Source organism: Vigna unguiculata, chromosome 10 (assembly GCF_037176805.1).
Source record: "Vigna unguiculata cultivar grain cowpea cultivar isolate G323 ecotype 2 chromosome 10, ASM3717680v1, whole genome shotgun sequence".
In the NCBI taxonomy this organism is placed as follows: Eukaryota; Viridiplantae; Streptophyta; class Magnoliopsida; order Fabales; family Fabaceae; genus Vigna; species Vigna unguiculata.
Genome location: NC_140801.1, coordinates 50,338,965 through 50,355,552, shown reverse-complemented (window position 1 = coordinate 50,355,552; position 16,588 = coordinate 50,338,965). Strand labels below are relative to the sequence as shown.

At 31.0% G+C, this 16,588-nt stretch overlaps 2 protein-coding genes across 2 annotated transcripts; both read left to right on the top strand.

The window, feature by feature from the left end:
* Positions 1–5,715: 5,715 nt before the first annotated feature.
* Positions 5,716–13,804, top strand: LOC114167118 (AT-rich interactive domain-containing protein 4-like). Its single transcript, XM_028052079.2, has 15 exons — positions 5,716–6,250; positions 6,349–6,537; positions 7,302–7,355; positions 7,504–7,592; positions 8,012–8,288; positions 8,571–8,627; positions 8,962–8,993; positions 9,152–9,287; positions 9,726–9,899; positions 10,728–11,366; positions 12,136–12,273; positions 12,370–12,468; positions 12,858–12,958; positions 13,101–13,191; positions 13,315–13,804. Exons 1-15 carry the CDS (start codon positions 6,104–6,106, stop codon positions 13,435–13,437), a joined length of 2,346 nt encoding a protein of 781 aa, XP_027907880.2. The 5' UTR covers positions 5,716–6,103; the 3' UTR covers positions 13,438–13,804.
* A 2,023-nt stretch (positions 13,805–15,827) lies between these two features.
* On the top strand, positions 15,828–16,588 carry LOC146883407 (uncharacterized). The gene is made up of 2 exons (XM_085667557.1): positions 15,828–15,954; positions 16,326–16,588. The coding sequence occupies exons 1-2, from the start codon at positions 15,914–15,916 to the stop codon at positions 16,567–16,569; spliced, it is 285 nt and encodes a 94-aa protein (XP_085523683.1). The 5' UTR covers positions 15,828–15,913; the 3' UTR covers positions 16,570–16,588.

Sequence of the window (16,588 nt, the reverse complement as noted above, 5' to 3'; positions counted from 1 at the left end):
ATATATATATATATATATATATATATATATATAACATATTTCTCATTCTCTTTGTTTTTTGTTTACTCTCTCAATTGTCTGGTTTGTTTTTCAAGATTTAATTTTGAAGGTAATTTTTCTTCTTCTTATTACATAATTTTTACTCTCTGTACATGGTTATGTTCAAATAGGTGTTCCTCAATTTCATTCTATGAAATAATTTTTAGGTTACACATTTGATTATCTTTATTTATTTATTTATTTTCATGAAAATGTTTGACTCTTATTTTGTAGCTCTTCTTTTTGTTACTTTGGTTATACACTTTTTTACTCTCTTTTAATTGTTTGGCTTGTTCTTTAAGGTTTAAGCAGATCTTCAAGGTACTTTTCCTTTTATCATAATCTTAATTATACATTTTTTTTTCCGTTATGTTATGTTCAAATGGATATTCTCAAATTTGGGTCACACATTTAATTATCTTTACTCCTTTATGATAATTTTATTTATTATTTATTTTTTGTTTCATGATAATGTTTAATTCTCAATTTTGAAAGTTACTGGAGTGTTATTCATGATATATTGGCAATTGCTTCAGTTTTAGATCCAAGGTACAAGATGGACATGTTAGAATATTATTTTTATAAATTGTATGGTAATGATTTTGATCTGAAACTTAGTAGGATTCGTCAAATGTGCTATGATTTGGTTTTGGAATATCAATCAAAAAAGAATGAAACTTCTTCTTATAGAGCTACATCATTGGAGTTGGGAAAGGATGTTGATAATGATGCGAATGAATTTTTAGAGTTTATGGCAAAAAAGAAAAAATCTAGAACTACAGTTATGAAAACAGAGTTGGATTATTACTTGGAAGAAGATAATTTGCCGGTTACACAAGAATTTGATATCCTATCATGGTGGAAAACAAATGGGTTAAAGTTTCCAACCCTTCAAGCAATTGCAAGGGATGTTTTAGCTATTCCAATAACAACTGTAGCTTCTGAATCTGCTTTTAGTACTGGTGGTCAGATATTAACTTCTCACCGTAGTCGACTTCATCATATTACTATAGAGGCTTTGATGTGTACAAGAAGTTGGATATGGAACTCAAACCATCTAGGTAAGTTACTCAAATTTATTAATATTTTTTGTTAGTATTTTTTTGTGAATTCTCATCTAATATTCTACATTTGGTGTTTGTAGGTGTTAAAAAATTAAAAGGAAAAGATGTTCTCATGAGTGAAAATGAATCTGATGAAGAAGGTACATTATATTCTAGTAATTAAAATTTTCAATTTCAATTATTATATCATATCTAATTTTTCATTTTTTTTCTATGTGTAGGTGGATCGAATGCAAATGAAACCACTGATCATTTGTAAAATTAATAAATATTTTGGTTATTATAAAATTTTAGTAATGTGTAATTTTTTAGCTTTTATATAATTATTTGAATTTTATTTAGTTGTTATTTGATACTTTAATTTGAGATTTATACTATTATAATATTTTTCTTAATATTTGACATCATGAAAATCAAAAAGAGTATGTTATTTTAATATTGAATATTTTGATAGTATCATGATTCCGTTGGTGTGATTTTTAAATTTTTTTTATAAAAAATATTTAATTGATATATGGAACAATAAAAAAATGGGTATGGGTATGGGTATAAGAAAATACCCGTTACCCGGTGGGGATGGGGATGAGTCAAAAGTTGTATACCCGTTGGGTTTGGGGATGGGGATGGGGATGAATTTTTATTATGGGGATGGGGATGGGATCATGATACCCGTACCCGCCCCGCCCCGTTGCCATCCCTATCAATCTCTCTTAAACACTACAAGAAAAAGTGGTATTACCTACTGTAAAAATTCGTAAGTAACACATAAAATTCGTTGGTAAAATTAATTTATCTACGTATTACATATGGACAAAAATCCATAGGTAAAATAGTTGTAGATAAATTACATACGGATTTATCCATAGATAATTACATACGAACAAATCCGTAAGTAATTATGTACGGATTTATTAGTAGGCAATTTACCTACAAATATATCCTTTTGATCATATTGATTTTTGTACTTAATACAATCATGATGAACACATTAAAATTTTTCATAAAATTCAAAATAAGACGATACAAATGCACAAAACTTATAATATGTAATTAAAAGTATCTAATGTAACATACAATGTTCATATTTTAATTTATCAACAATGTTAAAAATTCAAAGATTAATACATTCAACCATATGATTATGTATAACAAAAGTTCCACGTGTAGTAATAATAATATCTAAAGTCTCTTAACACATGATAATCAGTATAACTACAAAATCATCATGTTCTTGCTCTTGTTGATTGTCCTATGATTAATTTTCTTGTTGAGTATTTGGTGGCTGAAACATAAGAAAAACATAAAAGGTCAATAACCTTGGATATAAACAAATCCAATTATAAAGATTTCAATAGTGAGAGACTTTATAAAACATAATATATACCTCAAGTAGTAATCAAATTTCACAAAATTTGATTTGATGCATCAAGTATGTGGTAATTAGGAATCCCTGCACAAATCACACACCTCAACATATATGTGCATGCCTTGTTACAAATCATTGGGCTCTTATTTAACCAAACTAATAACTTAAAAGAAACAACATCAAATTGTTATATTAATCCTTCTCCATTTGGGCTATGATGCAATTTACAACCTTGGTCTTTTCTCCTTGCAACTTGGGCTTGTATTCAAGTAATATGGACAACACTTTCTATAGAACTTCTTTTGCATTTCTTGCTCTAACCCTTGTCATATGTCTAAGTTCTTCAAGTGGATCCTTGCCCTTGCCCATTGTCACGTCTCCATCAGGCCCGTTTGTGACGAAGGTTGAGACAAGACTTTAGCCCTTGTCTTAGGTCCTCCAAGTTCTTTAAGTGGATATTTGCCCTTGCTCATTGTCACATCTCCATTAGGCCTGTCCATGATGAAGGTTGAGGCAAGACGAAGGTCGAGTTGGGCTGGAACAGGTCAGAGGTCGAGTTGGGTTGAGACAGGTTGAAGGTCGAGTTGAGTCGGTCTGGACCGAAGGTCGAGCTAGGGTAGACTAGAATGAAAGGTGAGCCAAGCAGATCCAAGTTAAAGGTTGGGACAACCCAAGCTGAAAGTCAACCCGGGCTGAAGGTCGATCGAGACCAACCCAGGACGAGTAGACCTAGGCCCTAAGTCGAGTTAAGTCGTGTCAGACCTTAAGTCAAACCGAATCGTAAAGATATAATTGAATTTATCATAAAATAAAAATTAAATTACTTTATTTAAATAAAAAATTAAAATCTATGATATTTGAATTACTTCATACAAACTTATTTAAAAGAAAATTCAATTCAAAATAATTCAATTATCAGATATTTCAATTTTTTTTAAATGGTTGAAATCCATCATTAACTAAACTCAACGTAAAGAATAAGTACTTAAAAAATGCACCGTCAAATTTGATTTTCTTCGGTACCAATGAATTCGTGTGCATATATAAATACAAAGTGTATCGAAACCCATGTTTTAGCATTGGCAAAATGCTATTTTCTTAAAATACATATAAAACTCTATTAAAAAAAATTGTACAAAATACAATTTCATTTCTATTGACTGCATACAGGTCGAGGGGTACATATTCAATCTTTATCTCTTTGTTAATTTTACTTTGATTTAATTGTAGTTACAATTCTTAAATTTTATAAAATATATAATTTCAGTCTCTTAACTTTGATTACTTTCATTTACTTTCAATCTTTTACTTATTTTTGTGTTCATATTTTAATATACTTTTAAATATTAAAATAAATATATATCAACATTGTTAATTCAATAAAATTAATATAAAATTTAAATTAACATATTTATTGAATATTAAATATTAAAATATTAACACATTTTGAACTATCAACCGAACCTATTTAATCATAAATAAAATAGTTCAAAGGTCAAAGTAATAATCGACCAAAAAGGTACGGAAAATTAAGTCTTTATTGTCACGTGGTGGAAAGCCGAAAATTTGTTGAAACGTGGGATTGTGTTTAACGGATAAATTTAAGTTGAATCAATTTTAATGCAATATCTCTAACGAATAAATAGGATTATTTGTGCACTTAAATTAATTAAATTCAACTATAAATTTATATTAAAATATATTTTTAAAATATAAACTTTAGTATAGTCTAATGCCCATATTCTATGTCTATTTTTTTTTTTAAAAAGATGGTTGGATTTTAAAAAAAACTATGATTTTCAATAAATGTATCATTTTGAAAATAAATGTTGCTGTAGAGAAAGAAGATTTAGGTATCAATACTTATTATGAATGTTATAATTATAGAGTTTCTAAAAATGTGTTGATGGGATCATAAATTAATACAAAAGACAAATGAAAAGGTTAAGATCATTCCTGAAAGATTGAAAACAGAGAGAGGATAAAAAAAGTATACAAATAAAATATAATATTTAGAATTATCTGCAAGTAATCATATATTTCTAAGGGTTATACCATTCACTTATATAGGAAGAACAATAAAATAAAATAAGTTGACTCCAAAATTTATAAATCCTTATCATATCCTTATCATCAAATGTTCATATTTCTTTTGGCAGTTTCTAAAGTTTAGAAAAATATATAATCTTATTCTTGTGTTTAAGTTTTAGAACAATGAATCATTATTATTCTTATCGTGAGAATTTTCTATCTTGAATATGTATTTTACATTATGTATCACTTTTGAGTAAAATATAGTGCTTGTTTTAAAAGATTGATTCTATTTTAAATATTTGTTCCTATAAATAGCAACATTTTTTTAAGAACTTCAACTATGGTTATAACTGTATATTCGTCTCTATTAAATAAATTTTAAAATTCTATTAAAACTACAAATATGAAAATTATAAATATTAAAACTTCAACCGCATTTTATAATTTTAACACTAAAAGATATGTACTCATAATTTTTAATATGCAAAAAATACTTTCTCCTCTAGAGATAACTTTTATAATATATATTGGTTTTTGTGTTATAAATATTAATATATAAATGAGTTTATTTACAAATTTTTAAATATTTTATTACATTCTAAAATTCTATACTATTTCCAATAGTTTTAATTCACATTCAGTGCATGCATATGATGTACAATGCTATTCAAAGTATTTTTTTTTATTTATTTATTTATCTAACATATCAATTTTAAGTTAACCATTTTCTCTAATTCTAATATAATTTTCTTTGTAAATTTATTATCTAGTCAAATAAAAGCAATAGAATTATATATATATATATATATATATATATATATATATATATATATATATATATATCCATGGTACCAAAAAACATTTGGCATTATGGCATATGTCCATGATATGCAAAGGCCAGTTTATTTGGAATCCCAATGCTAAACAAAAGAGTGGTTGGTTAGTTTTTTATATAAAAAAATAATAACAACAATTGATTAACTAAAAGTTGTTATATTTATAATTATTTTTTTTATCAGTCAACATGTAATAATTTTAAATTTTGTTTGTAAAAGATAATATCTATCTTTATCTTTAATTTAAAAAGAAAATATTTTTGTAGATTTATTTTCTAAAAAAGTCAAGAAACAACACAGACTAACTAACTAACCCAGTTTGAAAGAACTAATGCAGTGTAATTTTGTAAAAAAACTAAATTAGGAAGCAGAACGACGCCGTCTTAGACCTCAGAAAGAACAACATGAGAAGATGTGAATCCCGAATCCGCATCACGTTTTCCCAATCTTCTTCTTGTTCAATCTTCATCTTCCAATCCCAATCCATCCATCACTTTAGGGTTTTAATACTTGCAGTTCCTAATCCTCTTCTTCTCGCGCACCGCCATTGCCGCGCCTTCTCTCTTCGATCGCCACCTCTCTTTGTTCGTCCGACTATGCAACGGACCCTCGCGATTCCTCCGTAGTTTTGCGCAACGGCGTTTTATCCGGTGCAGCAAAGTGCGTAACTGAGTCCCGTCGGAGTCCAACTTTACACGCCAGAAATTTCAGTTTTCTCAGTGTGCGTGCTTGTCTGAACGGTGTTCGGTTTAGCTTGAACAACGATGTTTCCGTTCCATCCTCAAGGAGCTCCGAAGCACTCTTGCACTCTTCTCGCTGTAACCTGTGGGACCAGTTTTGGGGAGCACAAGTCCTCACAGAATCAACACGAATATCCTTTCCCTGAGCTCGTTTCCGCAGGGCGTCTTGAGGTATGCACGATTAACGCATTCACATTGATGTAATGTAGGTTTTGGTTTGACGTTGGGAGCCACTGGAATAGCATGATGGGGATGTCTTGTTAATGCAGGTTCAAACTCTTCGGAATCCGGATAAGGAACAGTTTAGGAAAGTGCTGGAGTCGTATCAACCGAATTTTGTTTATTTGCAAGGAGAGCAGCTAGAGAATGGCAGAGTTGGTTCACTGGTTTGGCAAGGATTGGAATTATCGACTTCTGAAGATATCACAGAGCTCTTTGGTTCCACATTGCCGACGGCTGTATGTATTCTGAATTTTTAGCTACTTTTTGATTGTGTGTGTATTAAGGTCAGTGAAGAAAATGGAGAGCTTGTAAAATATGTAGCTTCTGTGTTGTTACTTGCTTGTTATATTATGGTGATTAATAGCCTTGGAAAAAGAAGGGAAAATATAGGAAGTAGATCTGCATACTATTAAGAATGTAGGAGAAAGAAGGAAAAATAAAGGAATTAGAAATGCATACTGTTAAGAATATTAGAAACTTTTCTCTATATTTTCGTAGATCAGTTGTATGGCACAAATATTTGTACCACGAGTATTGGACCAGTCAATGTGATACCAAAGAATTTAGACTATGGAAACTTGGTGATATATTGGAGACATTTTGACATGGATTTGGGTATTATTATTATTATTATTATTATTATAATTATTATAGGATGACTAAGTCTCACATTAAGTAATATGGGATGCTTGGTTGGTTACTCAAGTACTTGGTTCTACCCCCTTAACAGCTAGCTTAGTGAAGGTTTCCCAAGTTCTTTGGTGCTTATCACTTTATTCATGAAATTTATTGTGTTTGTCTCAAAATTTTGAGGTCTAATTTTGTGCGCTAAAATTACTAACATTCTTTTCAGCCTATTTCTTATTAAGAATTTTTTTTTGCCCAAATAGGTTTCTTGATATTATAAAAACTAATACGTTTATCTGATTTACATTTGTTCCCCTTTGTTGGCATTGTGGGTATGGTGTTTCATTTGATGCAATTTTATTGATTTCTTCAGGTTTATTTAGAAATACCAAATGGTGAAAGTTTTGCAGAATCTCTTCATCTTAAGGTAATTTTGTCTTAGTTGCTTGTTAAAACTCAGCTATCAATACTCAACAAACTACAATTTTTGAAGGATGATAAAAACCAAAAGAAAACATTGCATTCTGATAATCCTATGGTGAAAGTTGGCTTATTTAATTGGATTGACTTTGCAGGGAGTCCCATATGTTATATTTTGGAAGAATACCATTTCTTCTTATGCTGCCTGCCATTTTCGTCAAGCATTTCTTTCAGTTGTACAGAGGTATGATATTGTTTATTTTATTGCAACTTGCAAGCATGTGGTGCATTCGCAATGAAATGATTTTATGTCCTAAATCCAATTGTCCTACTGATTGAAGTCATATTGATGAATGATTGCATACGTGTTTAATATGCTTCTAGTTGTGGCTCATCCATGAAAGGAATACTTTCCTATGAAATCTGGAATTTTTCTAGTTTATCTATTGTTAAAGTAAATCTTTAAAAAATTTACTAATATTTTTGTTTGAACTATGAAGGGCGACACTTTACACTGTCCTGTGGGCCTTGTTTCTCTCATATTCTGTGTCCATGCAATATTTGAGACCCTTTCTTTTCTTCGGAAAAGGAGAAATTCAAGTAGATTTTTTAAGATTTTCAAGGTAGTACTTAACATCTAGTGCTGTTTCCAATGTTTTGCAGTTCGTCTACACATACGTGGGATGCTTTTCATCTTGCACGTGCCTCTTTTGAACTTTACTGTGTCCAAAACAACCAATTACTTTCTACTGATAGTCATGGTGCTCTTAGTGAGATGGGGCCACACCTTCTTGGTGAATGTCTCAAAATCAATGTTGACCCTCCAGAGATTGATGAGGAAGATGATGACGAAAATTCCTCAGGCACTCTGCCTGCAATTAAGATACATGAAGATGAAGTGAACTTGAGGTTCCTTATCTGTGGTGCACCTTCGACTGTTGTAAGCTTCTTTGGAATTCTGCTTCCTATTAGTGTGCTCTAAAAACCTTTAAAAATTGATGCTAATTTAAGGAAAATTGTCTGTGGTAACTGTGACATTTTGACATGCCCCACCTACATATGCATGTTGAAAATAAGTTTCTCTGTTGTGGAACAAAACAAAAGTATGTTTACCAATTTATGACTGACGAAAAGATTGTTATGTAACAATGCGCTTAAATAAACACACCCATCCACACTAGATATCATTTACTGATTATACATGGCTTTTGCTTCTTTCCAGGACGAGACATTGCTGAGATCTTTGGAGGATGGACTCAGAGCTCTCTTAACTATTGAAGTACGTTACCTTTATGTTTAGTTAAAATATCTTACTTGGATGATAAAACTCCGTGCCAGCAAAATCTTCAGATATCTCTAACCTTTCTTATAATATAAAACTTAAAAATTTACTGTTAATGAAATAAAATACACTGTTTTGCTGCCATCATTATGAATCTGGTGTATTCTTTCCTCAGGAGCAATTTAAATATAATATAATAAAATGCAACTTCCCACTGTAATTTTAGTAGTCTTTTACCATGTCTTGTTTTGTAGCTTTTTGCTACAATGTTTACGTCTGCTTGAGATGGTGTATTGGGAGGTTTTCTCAGCTTTTGTATTTATCTTTTCAGATCCGAGGTTGCAAGCTCCATGGCAAGTTTAGGTATGTCAATATAACTTGCATATGATTTATACTCATGCATTTGATGACTTGAAAAGTGTTTCTCTCATTCAAATTCCTGTATTTTCATGGATTTTCACTATTGAACTGATGAATATGATTTCCCACCTTGTAATATATCTTTTTATGCTATGGTACAGTGCCCCACCACCACCTCTTCAGGCAGCCACTTTTTCTCGTGGAGTTGTGACCATGCGATGTGATATATCGACTTGTAGTTCTGCACATATCTCACTTCTGGTATCTGGCAGTGCACAAACTTGTTTTAATGATCAGGTACCCTCCAACTATCTATGGTACTGTTGTTTAAGTATTATTGATGTAGCCAAGAATAAACACTATTTGCCCTGATATATAATAGTTTTTTAGTTCTAATCTGACATTTCTCTCATCAACTTTTTATAGGCATAGATACATATATTATGTTTCTTAATGTTGGAGTAAGTTTTTTCCTTTTTTTTTTTTTAATATCTCAAGATTTTTTTAGTACCATTTTGTCTTCAGAATATAATTTGTCATTTCTTTTGGAATGTCACAGTTTTTTTATCATTTTCTTTATCATTAAATTCTCTAATGACTATTTTGTTAAGCATCAAGTCAATAAGCGCGCATATAAGGTGTAATGATAATATATACAATGTGCAAGATACTTTACATATTGAAATTTTTAATTTTTAAAATCTTATTCTTTGGTCTATCTGTTTTACCTTTTAGCTCTTGGAGAGTCATATAAAAAATGAGATAATTGAGAAGAGTCAACTAGTTCATGCACAACTCAACAATGAGGGAAACAAACAGAATATTTCTGAACCTCGCAGATCTGCTTCTATTGCCTGTGGAGCACCTGTATTTGAAATTTGCATGAAGCTTCCTCAATGGGCTTTGCAGGTTTTAACATCTCCTCCCGTTTCCCCTTCTTTATTATAATGTTATCTTTGTTAATGTCTTATTGCTTAAAGTTATTATTTCTTGATGTCTTTCCTTCTTGCTAGTTTCATACTTAGGATTCATCAATGCTTTAATCATTGCTTGTTGTTCTGTTGTGGGATTATCTAACCTATATGTTAAGACTTTATCCTGCATTTTCTACTTATAATACCTTTGATGTCAAATTTTGTACTAGGAATGATTAGATAGTGGTATTCCTACCGGGCATCTACCTTTGTTGTCAACTACGCTGCATCATTGTTTTTGTGTTCATCTTCTTCCCTCTTTCAAATGGGAGTACCAAATTCTTTAAATATGCTTCTGTTTAGCCCTATTATAATGAGAATGGTTCTAAGATAGCCAAAGAGTTCCACTCTGGCATTTTTCATTGTGATTCTTTCAAGCAGTAATCATTCCTTACTAATCACACTGTTTTGACCTACCTGCTTGACCTGTTTTCAAATTGGATAATCTACATTTGCATGGCTAATAATCTAAGATAACCAAAGATTTGCACGCTGGCATTTATCATTTTTATTCTTTCAAGCAGTAATCATTGTTTCTACTAATCACACGATTTTGACCCACCTGCTTATCCTGTTTTCAAATTGCATAATTTACATTTGGATGGCTAATAATGAACGAACTCAAATAGTAACAAGGACTTCTTCATAAATACATGGATGATAAGTTCAGTATCCAAAGTTTGCATCCTATAAGAATTGGAGTTCTACATTAGTCATATTTGTTATTCGGATTCATAATTGCTTGTCTTGTTGCTCCCTTCAGATTTTGAGACAGCTAGCACCTGAGGTTTCTTATCGAAGTTTAGTTGCACTCGGTATTGCTAGTATTCAGGGGTTGCCTATAGCTTCTTTTGAGAAAAATGACGCTGAGCGATTACTTTTCTTTTATCAAAGTTGTGAGAAAGATAGTGGTACAAGCAAAGATAATATAATATTTAGCAGTCCCCCTGGTTGGTTGAAACCACCCCCTCCTAGAAGAAAAAGGTGTGAACCAAGCCAAGGGGCTAGCCTTGGTCTTCATGACGGTGTCTTTGCAGGGCATGGTGCTGTTTGTAAAGTAAATGAAGAGGAAAAGGATAGAAAAATGGCGAATGGCATTAGCACCCCATTAACTCCTGCTAGACAGAGATTAAAAGTATCTGCAATGAGGCCAATCCCTCACATTCGCCGCCATAGAATGACACCTTTTTGTGGACCTTCTGAGGCAGATGGTTTTGATGGTGGCCAAGTTGAGGCTAATTTGCCACTTATTGCCCCAGCAAAGCGGAGTACTGGATCAGCATCCGCAACACACAGAAAATCATTTTCAAGTGCAGCTCAATCTAAGCAGGTTATTTCATTGAATCCATTGCCTCTTAAGAAGCATGGTTGCGGTAGAGGCCCAGTACAGACGTGCTCTGAGGTTAGTTTTCCTTTGTCCATTGTTTTAAGATAATTTGATGAGCTGTAACCTATGCCTCATGACAATTTTTTATTCAAAATTCTAATTATAGGGATTATTTCTTTTAAATATATAACTTGAGGATTGTGCTCTGTTTTTATTTTGAATATAGCATTATCTTACTTGAGAAAAATACAGAGGAATTAGAATGAGTTTTAGAGTGTGTTCCTCTCTCTTAGGATTTCATATTTATAATAACTTGGCATACATCAAATGCAATGTATGAGAGAGAAGAGAAGAGAATTCGAAAATATACACCTAGGAACTAGGTCTAGCACAAAGCACACAACATCTTACAATAAATCCTATTCAAGACTATTTATTCTAACAATTTTCAAATAGAAACGTCTAAATTGCTACATAAGTTGATGAAAATGGTTGCTGTCATCCAGCAAAGAGAGTTTTCTTATATGGTTTTAACATTAATGTGAATTTTAATTGTCTATCCTTGAAGGATGATCTTCCTTTTCTAATTAATGATCTTTTTGGATCAATATTTCATAAAAGAATGTTATTCTAAGACCTAAATATTGCTAAATCATACTGAGCCAATGGCCAACTGATATACGATGCAAACATTCAATGACAATCTATATTTAAAAAGCAAAAAAAAAAAGAAAAAGAAATCTCTAGCTTTTCTTGTTTTCTGATTGTTTTCCTTTTAGTGATTTTTTGTCTGTATTCCATAAAGACATTTTATCCTAATCTTTACTGTAACTTTCTGTATTAGGAGGAATTTCTTAAAGACGTCATGGAGTTTCTAATTCTCCGGGGACATAATCGCCTAATTCCTCAAGGAGGGCTTGCTGAGTTCCCTGATGCCATACTCAATGGAAAACGTCTTGATCTCTACAATTTGTATAAAGAGGTGAGTTGATGACTCTATATTCTTTGAGAATGATTATGGATGAGTTTTTTTTTTTTTTTTTGTATATTTTCTTTCTCAATTTGTTGGTCTTTTTAGGTGGTTACGAGAGGAGGATTTCATGTTGGCAATGGCATCAACTGGAAGGGGCAAATCTTTTCAAAGATGCGGAATTACACAACTACCAATAGGATGACTGTAAGTTCTATTAGTTGGCTATATACCTTGAATAGTCATTTGGTCCCAAAACTGAGTGTTGCTTGCACCCTACCTTAGAAGCCTTCACCTCATTAGTGCTTTCTTTCTTTTACAGTGTTCTGTTCTGTTCCTCATTCCAAACATTAAAAATGGCGCACAATCAGTTTATTTTTATGGCTTGGGCCTTTGACTTAGGCGTTGATTTAATTACTGATAATCATATGTTGTTGGCTATGCCTCTGTTTTAAAACACTGTTAGTTATATTGGCAGAGAAGTTAAGATTGCACTGATAAGAAGTTCTTTGACTACTTCAGAAATTATGTTCTGACTGAATTTTTTTTATTATGTGAAATTAACTGGTTAAGGGTTTTTGTGTCTTCTTCTACAGGGTGTTGGAAATACCCTGAAAAGACATTATGAGACCTACCTTTTAGAATATGAATTGGCACATGACGATGTGGATGGAGAATGTTGCTTGTTGTGTCACAGGTTTGTACTTAATATTTTTTAAGTCAGTGGAGCTATGCAGTCTCATAATTTTAAGAGTCGTAATTTATCTTTCACTTTATGATTGGCAACCGTAGAGCAACAACTAATATAATTTTTATATACAATCTTTACTGCTAAACAGTAGTGCAGCTGGTGATTGGGTGAATTGTGGCATATGTGGTGAGTGGGCCCACTTTGGCTGTGACAGAAGGCAGGGTCTAGGCGCATTTAAGGTACTACTTCATCACATAGAATTATTGTATATACGATGAGTCTTGATGTTATATAGAGAAAAATAATATCACTTTGGTTTTAATTATATTAAGGTTCTTTTCTTTAATTCACAACTTTTGCAGGATTATGCAAAAACAGATGGGCTAGAATATATATGTCCTCATTGTAGTGTTACAAATTTCAAGAAGAAACAAAATGTAGGTAATGGGTATTCTCAAGGCTCAATGCCTTCACGACTCCTTTGATGGTTTCTCTCTTCTGGAAGAGCAGACAAATTAGTTACCTGCTTTGCTGGATTTATCTGTACTCTATGTTTTAGATAGATTAGTAAAATATAGGATGAAAAAAAAAAATGAAAATTAGGTCAATCAACAGAAATGTCATTAGGATTAGGCGAACCCCTTTCACCTTTGTTATTGATGAAGGGGAACGAAAATTCCTAATTCAGATAATGGAACTCATACCACTTTCGGATCCCCATCACATCAAACTCTCTCCATTGTGAGTTCAGAGTTAGTTTATTACGAGTGTCCTATTGTATTGAGAGGAAAATGTGTATAGACTTGTGCACTGATAATGTTTATATGATTTAATTTAACATATCTTTTTCAAGTCTTTTTATTATATTCAAAATACTAGTTCTTGGTTGTTAGATTTGATTGGGTAATGTCAATTAGAAGAAAGAAAAATGTACATATGTTCACAAGGAAGACAACTTTTGAATACAGAAGGAATAATCTTTTGGCAATAGATTATTTTGATAAGTAGCACTTTTATTTTATCAAAATTAGAATCAGCACCTCGTAACATAATTTTAAGACTTTTAGTTTACTTAGAATCACTTTTAGTTCTACTTTTAAGTCTAAATTATTCTGTTGTTAGAACTTTGCCTTTTCTTCTGTGAATGGGCTGTCCAATGAAACTTGAAGAACAAACTTGCTTTCGTTTTTTTATTTTTTTATCATGTATTAGATTTTATTGAAAAATCTACCGCCCTTACACATCCAATAAAAAAAAGAAACATGATATTAAAAAAAAAAAATTAAATATGTTTTTAGTCTCTGAACTTTGACCCAAAATTGGAATTCGTTCTTGACCGAAACTTTGATAAATTTTAGTCCTTAAATTTTAAAAATGAATGATTATAGTCTTTTTAATCCAATTTTGTTAATTTTTTTTCTTTGTTTCGAATGCATTTCTCAGTAAATATTGAGCCAAGAATGTGTCAAATGGTGTGAACAATTCCAATATTAACATAAAATACATTCAACATGTTGAAAAAAGTTAACGTAATTGGCTTAAAAAGACTATATTCATTCATTTTTAAAGGTTAGGAATCAAAATTTATCAAAGTTTCGATCATGGACGGATTCTAATTTTTAGCCAAAGTTCAGGAACATAAAAACATATTTAACCCAAAAAAATGGATATAATATATAATCTTCACTTAAAACTGACGTGTAAATTTTAACTTTTTTTTTTTAATTTTGAAGGAGTACTATTAATGACGATGCATTCCATACTCTAACTAAAAAAGAATAAACTTGCTTTTGCCATTTGCATTTGGGATATGTTCTAATGTTTTGAAACACATGTCAAAAATATTTTGTAAATATTTCCTGATATTTTGATACGAGCTGCATAATAGAAAAAAAAAAATACCGATTCTCTTTGTCCCTGCAATCGAACAGAGAATCTAATTACGTCGTTATATTTAATACGACAAGTTGTTGAGTGAGTAGTTTTACTAATCATACAACACCGAGAAGTTTAGATTTTGGCATAATTAATTTTGAAATAACTATTTTTTAAAAAGTATTATAAATTAAAAAGGCGATTTGTCCCTTAAAATAACATTTCAAACGTTAATTAATTAATTAATAGAATTTATTTATTTAGATTATAAAGTAAAATTATTTCTGAAATACAAATTGTTTCTATAAAATTGATTTTATATCAGGAATCAGTCCCCGTTTACCATGGAAGGTTTCTTTTAAACTTTTCTATCCATCAATCAATTTTATATTAGGTATCCTTTTGTTTAATATACTAAGTTACAAGTTGTAATCAATTTCGCCCTAATATTTTTAAAATTCTCAATCAACTAATATTTTAATTCATAAAAAATATTTTTGTTCAGAAACAACAATTTTCCATCAGAGAGTGGTTGAAAAACACAAGAACCAATGGAAGCCTTGCAAAAGGAGAAGAAAAACTTGTTCTAAAGCCATGTCATGGAACATTAACAATTTAAGAAGAGAAGTCCTGTAAAACACATTTGAGAAAGTTAGTATAGAAGATTCTAACTCAAAATGCTAAAATTACATGGTAGCATCTATAATGTTTTTTTAAAGAAAAGAACATTCCCACGAAGGAATTTAATTAGAAGTAGTTAAGAAATGAGACAGAAGTTATCAAAGCATTATATCAGATTCTATTATGGCATGGATTCAGCATATATATATATATATATATATATATATATATATATATATATATATATATATATATATATATATATATATATATATATATATATATATATATATATATATATATATATATATATATTCTTAAGGAATGACAGCTTGAGTTAATGTTCCTTTCTGAAAACACCACACACTCACTCATTTCTCTTTATATAACACTCATTCTTCCAAACCAACCCTTCATCCCTCAAAAAACACCTTTCTCCAATTTCTCCTTCACTTTCTACATTTCATGGCCAACATTATTGTCAACACTTCTTCTTTCCTTCTCAGGTTAACCCTACCACTCTCATCTTCTTTTTCTCCTACTTTGCATCACTATAATTCCTTCTCACAAAACTTCAAGACAATATCATAAATTTGTTTGTATTATATATTTTGGTACATTCAATAATTTCACATTATTTAGGATTCAAAGTTAACAACAATTTAAATATATTTTCTTCCTTTAATATTTTGTATATACAGTGATCGACTCTAATGAGATCACTTGAAGTATGATATGTTGCTTGTCAATAGTTTCACATTACTTAGAAATCAAAGTCAAAAATAATTTATATATACATTTCTCCTCTAATATTTTGTATAATGAATGATTCTAATAATGTCACTCGACGTATGTTCTTTATGTTAAATATACAAAGGCAGCGGTGCACGAAGCGATGGTGTAGTGTTGTGACAGAAAATTTAAGGATGCAAATGGAAGGCACAAGAGTGAAAGCAAAACCAAGATCAGATAATGACAATAAAGAAGATAAGTTTTGGATGAGAGATCCAAAGAGTGGAAATTGGATTCCTGAGAAACACTTTGGTGAGGTTGATGCTGCTGAACTCAGGGAGAAGTTTCTGCCCAATGCACACACAAAATCTACCCATCAACTTAACTAGAAGGATAATGATACTTTAA